The 6,427-nt window shown below is 34.0% G+C and overlaps 1 protein-coding gene across 1 annotated transcript in view; it reads left to right on the forward strand.

Annotated features, from left to right (window-relative positions):
- SCIN (scinderin) overlaps positions 1-4,995 on the forward strand; it is a 68,637-nt gene extending 63,642 nt beyond the window's left edge. Inside the window, exons 14-16 of the mRNA XM_006911952.3 lie at positions 2,176-2,253; positions 3,800-3,860; positions 4,252-4,995. Of these exons, the coding sequence (XP_006912014.1) occupies positions 2,176-2,253; positions 3,800-3,860; positions 4,252-4,379 (267 nt within the window). The 3' untranslated portion in view covers positions 4,380-4,995. The remainder of the gene's footprint in view (positions 1-2,175; positions 2,254-3,799; positions 3,861-4,251) is intronic.
- Positions 4,996-6,427: the final 1,432 nt, after the last annotated feature.

The following is a 6,427-nucleotide window of genomic DNA, read 5'->3' on the forward strand; positions in this document are numbered from 1 at the left end:
TGTTTTATTTCAGAGTAATTCACAGGCTTTGAATTCCAGGAAATCTGAAGTAAAAGTATCTATGTACAAGAGTGATTTTTATACAGGCCTCTGAAATATTCTGGACTGCAGCCCCTCATCTCAGTTTAACCATAAAAGTTCTGCTTTCTCTGACAGGGTAGGCTCTTGCATAAATTTTTCGTTTAAAGAACAAATTTCTTTCCCATATAAAATTTGATCTAAGGATTTCGTTACCACGTCCTGGTGAATACAAGCTTTATTTTTCAATATCTACACTTGAAAATTTCCTGAATATTTTCCCAGTACATGCTTGCTAGAAATAAAAATGCTTTGAAGAAAAAATTGCTAATGTACAAACTATGCTTGAAGTATAAGTGATTTAACCTAAAAATTAAAATTCGAAATAGTAGGTTGTGATAAATATTTCATTGTTGGTCACTGCAATTGCTCACCTACTTTTCAGAAAATCCCTGTATTTTATAAACTTGTCATCAGAAAAAATCTGTAGTTTTACTCTTTTGACTGTTAATTTGATACTGCATTCGAGCAACTTCTTTTTCAGCACATGCTTGTATAATTTCTTATTAGTTGTATTTCTAATATTGCTATAAATAACATGTTTGATTTAAATGAAGATGTATTTTATAAAAATAATGCCTAGGGTTCTGTCAGGTTTAAAAAATCTATTAGTCTTTGTTTTTTTGTTTTTTGTTTTTGTCATGCATGTATTTAAGAGAAATATGCTTTTCCTCTGCATCTAACTCATTTTCTTGATAAAGGGAACTCCTATTGTCTTCACAATTTAAGAAAAAGGAGTGTTACCAACAAGTGTTCCATCTTATCACCATCAGAATGCAGGCTTTAGACAAGTAGATTCATACAAGGCAGCAGAGCCTATTGGTTAAATGCACAGCTTTTAGAACTAATCTGCCTGTTGTGCGATATTACTTACTTGGTCATATTTACTGGCTGTCTGATCCTTAGGCTGTTTATTTGCCCTCTCTGTGCTATAGTTTTTTCATCTGTTAAATGGGCCTAATCTTACTTTCATAAGATTGTTGTAATTATTAAATTAGTTGTTGCATATAAAGGATTAGAACAGTGGGTGGCACAAAGTAAATGACATTTAAAGTTTTTGCATTTTTAATCTTTATATGATTGAAAATGTTTTGTAAAGAGGTAATATAAACAAATTTGTTGCCCTAAGTAAATGGTTAGGGTTTTTTGTTTGTTTGTTTATTGTATAATAATCTCAGTACTCATTAGTTTACAGCAAATATGTATTGTCGTGCTCTGGGGGCTGCAGGGTGCCTGAGACCAAGTTCATCTATGTGAGCGTAGCTGAGAGGTTCTCCTTCAAGCTGCAGGTTGGGTTCATGCCTGTTTTCCCATGACAATTCAGGATCAGAAGAGGGTCCCTGCCTAGTCACATTTGCTAATATGACATGGCCAAAGTCAAAGCCAACTTCACCTACTCAACTGTACTGCAAAATCACATAGCAGCGGGAAGAAGTGAAGAGTTGGGAACCAAAATCCAATCTGCCATACTTTCCTAATAATCGAGGGATTTTATCCAGAATTCTCTGCAAATACTGAATTTTAGATTAATATACTGGTACTGGCTGCATTAAACTAACCCTTTAATATTTACTATAGAGAACATAATTTAACTCATTTAAAATAAAAATAATAACTTTGCATATGGAATATTATAATTTCATCTTACTGAAAATTGTTGATTTATAAAATTGGCCAGACCTATTGATTTTATTAACGTAATCTTGACCTACAAAATGAAAGACAATTTAATACCCAGACCATAAACAAATGGCTTTAGAGACTAGTAAGGCAACATAAATCTGTGAAGCAACTTATCATAAGGAACTCCAAGTGGAGAGAATTGTGGTCAAATTGACAGTATATGGACTATACAAGGTACTCAAATGCAGTGTTTATATTGATCATTCCAAATAAGGTACCATTCATTTGTGGTACCTGACTAAACATATAAACCATTATTTAAATCTCCATTATCTAAAAGGAACAAAAAAAATGACTACCAAATTTTATTTTTGCTATGCTCCAAAATAATACATCTAAGGCATTTTTATCCTACATATTAAAAATAAATTACTACTTTATCATTTGGTCATAAAGTTTTTTTATGCATTTCAGATCGAAGAGGTTCCAGGAGAATTCACCCAGGATGATTTAGCAGAAGATGATGTTATGTTACTAGATGCTTGGGAACAGGTAAAACAGTATTTTGTTCATAACAAAAAAGTGTACTTATAGTTGGGAGCTGACAAAACCTGCTTTGAGAAGTGGCAAGTCTAATAATAAATGGGCCGATGGCTTTAAAGGAGACACAACAGATTTTAGCAAACAACAAAACTGAAATAATTCCACGGCTATCATCTTTGGTTGTATAGCTCTAGGCAAAAAACAAAATGAAAACAAAAACAAAAAACTTCTATTTTTCATTTCTTTGTAGAATTCACGCACGCCTAACTTATCCATTCATTTAACTAATAAATACATTAGTGGATACTGTAAATGGGGGGTGTAACAGGGGGAAATGCTGTGTGGGAGACTGAAGTATTCAGAATTTCTCTTAAAATTTGACAAGAAGTCATAGGATACCCCTCCCCTGGGAAAGAAGCAGACACAGAATAGTTTTCAATCTAGAAAGAAAAGTATGTCACTGTTATATATATCTTTCTTTTTGAGAAAATTAATGGTCATTTGATGTGGCACATCTGTCAGTTTATTTTGTTTTGTTTTTAACCTCTATGTAAACTAACAATAGTGAAAAGGAAAAATGAATATATTAGAAACTAAATGATATAGAACAATTGTGAATTTGGCCTTCTCTTAGAGTCAAACAAAGAAATTGTTACTTTCAGGTCTGCTCTTAATTGCTAAGTTATATTACACCTCCACTTCTTGTTAACTAGACTTACAGTGGTGGTAATCATTTTCAATATATACAAATATCTAATCATTATATTGTACCCCTGAAACTAACATACTGTTATATGTCGATTATACCTTGTACTTTTTATTTACATTACCATGCTGTCATGGTTTGTTCTATGCCCTCCAAGCAAGTATCCCAGCACCTTCAGTTTGAATTAGAACACAATCAAAACTAATTTGACCAAATTTCTCTGTCGTCAAGTGATTTTTAAAGTGATTTAAATATAAAGCAAGTCAGGAAGAATTTTTCAGCATTGAAGTACCAACCTACACATTTAACAAGGAGAAGGATATATACAGAATGTATAATTATATCAGTTTAAAAGAAAACCTCCATATTAAAATGCTAAACATTGTAGTACTTTTACCAGTGTTATAAGACACAATACTGTAAGAGAATACTAGGCTTTAGTCAGGGGTTCATAAAGGAAGTCTGGGGTGCCCATGAACAAGCTGAATGTGCCCTCTCCAGTATAATAATATGGAAATAGTGATTGCCTTACACACTCCATGGGGGTGGGTGGAAAAAAAAAAAAGTGGATAAATTGTTTTTTGAGAAAGTTCACTTTGTAAACTAGAAAACAGTGTATATTCATAAACTATCAGAACATAAAATCTGGAGTCATATTTGTCTGTATGTAAGTTTAGGTATTTCCTAATAAGTGTAAACATTGGAAAAGTGGTTGAACATCTCTCTTCAGTCTCTACATTTCTAACTTCTGAGGTTGTCATGAAGACTAAATTAGCAATGTGTGTAGAACACTTTGCATTGAGTCAACACTCCCCAAACAGTACATACTATTATCATTTCATTTTTCAGATTTTTATTTGGATTGGCAAAGATGCCAATGAAGTTGAGAAGTCAGAATCTCTGAAGTCTGGTAAGTTAGATATCAATTATTCTAAAAAATTTAAATTCACTTGCATTTCACATAGAAATAGTAAAACCTCCATAATTGTGATAACCTAGATATTTTTTAAATTCCTTTTAAGTACGGCTGTTCTTTCTGGCACAATTTTTTGTTATTGAAAAAACATTAATTATGCCATAAGGATAATTTCATACAGTTTGGAATTTTTTCAGGCAATAATGAAACTCTCATGGCACATTCCACAGTAGATGAGAGAAATCTGTAAGGAATTAGTCATAAGAAGCAGCATTTACCTACTTGGGGCAAGGAAAATTTAATTTATTACTTTTATTGGGAAAGTTTTCATTCTATAGTTAAATGAAAACTAACTGAATTTATATGTCTTTATACCTCTTTTTAGCCAAAATGTACCTTGAGACAGACCCTTCTGGAAGAGACAAGAGGACGCCAATTATTATCATAAAACAGGGCTATGAGCCACCCACATTCACAGGATGGTTCCTGGGGTGGGATTCCAGCAAGTGGTAAACGGATTTTTGTAGGAAATAACAAACCAACAAACATTATGGAGCTGTTATGGGGGCAAGAAAAGGAGTTTTATTTGTATATGTTTGACTTTAGAAAATTAACCTCAGCCATATGACTATTTTTCAATGCCTAGTTTTGATTTGAAATCTTTTAAACAGGAATTTTCTTATGTTAATGCTTTAAAATAACCTATACTCTTGTTGTGGACCATTATTAGCTCTGCTGGAAACTGATTTAAATCCTTTTATATGACTTTTTTTTTTAAGGTGAAAAGCTATTCACAAGGTAGGGGACTTAGAATATTTTATAATTCAGGAGCCAGTAGCCAAATTTGTTCTATATATATGCCAGAGAAAAAAGCTGTGATGCCTTTGAGATTATTTTCCTTTCTGTGTGTTGCGTTCAGAAGAGGTGTATATTTGCGGTAATGTTAAGAAGGCTTTCAAAGTTTGTTGTTTTCCTTCTTTTGCCAATGTAACTTTGATACCATTAACTCCTAAGTGTTATTTCTAAGAGAAACTTTACTTTTTTTGTGTTTTTAAAAGCCTCTGGAAAAAAAAACAGCTTTTCCACTAATGCTGCCTTTTATCATTAAAATACATCTCTCTTTGAAATACTTTTTTTGTTATGACATTTTATTCAAATGTGATATGTGAGTTAATCACTCGATTAATTTTAAGGTTAAATCCTTTCATATATAAGTAAATATGAATTTAACAGTTCTTAATTCATCCTCATTAAGTAGTAGTCAAAATTAGACAACTTTTTCATGGTTACTTAAATACTAAAGATTTTAAATATCATATAGTGCATATGAAACCTGAGCCCTGTTAAAAGATAAACAGAGGTATGTTAAAAGTTCTAGAATTTTATTTAACCAAAAATCAACTGGAATCAGGCAATGACAAACCGGAAGTTGCTAGGAGCATTCCACCAGCAAGAATTTTATGAGAGACTTATAGATAAAGCGGAAAACCAATCAAAGAAATTATTGATTGGCTCTACCTTAAAGCCTAGTTGACTATTTGTGACTGGTTGTCCTTAGGTTTCAATTTTGTCACCTTGAAACGTTTATGGGCTTAGATTTTAGTCTGCTTATGTAGGCCCCTATGGCATTAGAGCCACCTCAGTCAATGGCCTCCTCATTTAATTAATTTTATAGCCCCCACAAAACAGGAGTTGGGGCAGAATATGGAGCATCAGTAAAGTAGAAATGAGGTCTGGCAGTAGGTTGGGGGGTGGCTGGTTGGGGAGGGGAAGTAACACTTCCGAGGAAAGGGGAATCATGGAGGAGCAATCTGAGGGATTCTTACTCTCTCTCTGGGGAAATGAAAGGCATGTGTGTCTCAGGTTAGGTCCTGGCATGGGTAGGTGGGCCCTGTTCCATTACGGCCTGAGGTGGACGGTGGTGTGGGGACCTGGGGCTTGTGTGGGTGGTAAGGCAACAGTGAGAAGTTTCTCTTTCCAGGGCTGTTCATTCGGTAAATAGTGAATTGGCATCTATTTGACATCAGGTGCTATTCTAGGCACTTTGGATTTAACGTGAATAAAACAGACAAAATCTCAGTCGTCGTAATGTTTATCTTCCAGAAAAGAGGCTAACAAAAACAATATCAATAAATACATATATTATAAAATGTTAGAAGTTAAGTTGTATAGAGGGAAAAATATAGGGAAGGAGGACAGAAAATGGTAGGCACAGAGTGAAGCGAAGTGCAATTTTAATGGGGTGGTTAGGAAAGACCTTGTTCAGTAGGTAGTATTTGGAGAATTGACAAGGGGAGGGAGTGACCCTTGTGATCACACCCAGGCAGAAGGAATACCAAGTACGATGGCCTGGAGGTGGGAGCATGCGTGACATAATGGGGCTGAAGTCTAAAGAAACAGGGAAATTCTTTAGGGTTTTCTCCTACTGTCAGCACTGGACTAAAAAAAAAAAAAAAAAATCTTAAGCATAACTGCTATTTTAAGCCTGAGCTGTGAAAAGGTTGCTTTCCCAAATCCCAAACCCAATTACTTAGAGGTAGTGATGGTGACATCTGAGAGAC

Source organism: Pteropus alecto, unplaced genomic scaffold (genome assembly GCF_000325575.1).
Source record: "Pteropus alecto unplaced genomic scaffold, ASM32557v1 scaffold21, whole genome shotgun sequence".
Taxonomy (NCBI): domain Eukaryota; kingdom Metazoa; phylum Chordata; class Mammalia; order Chiroptera; family Pteropodidae; genus Pteropus; species Pteropus alecto.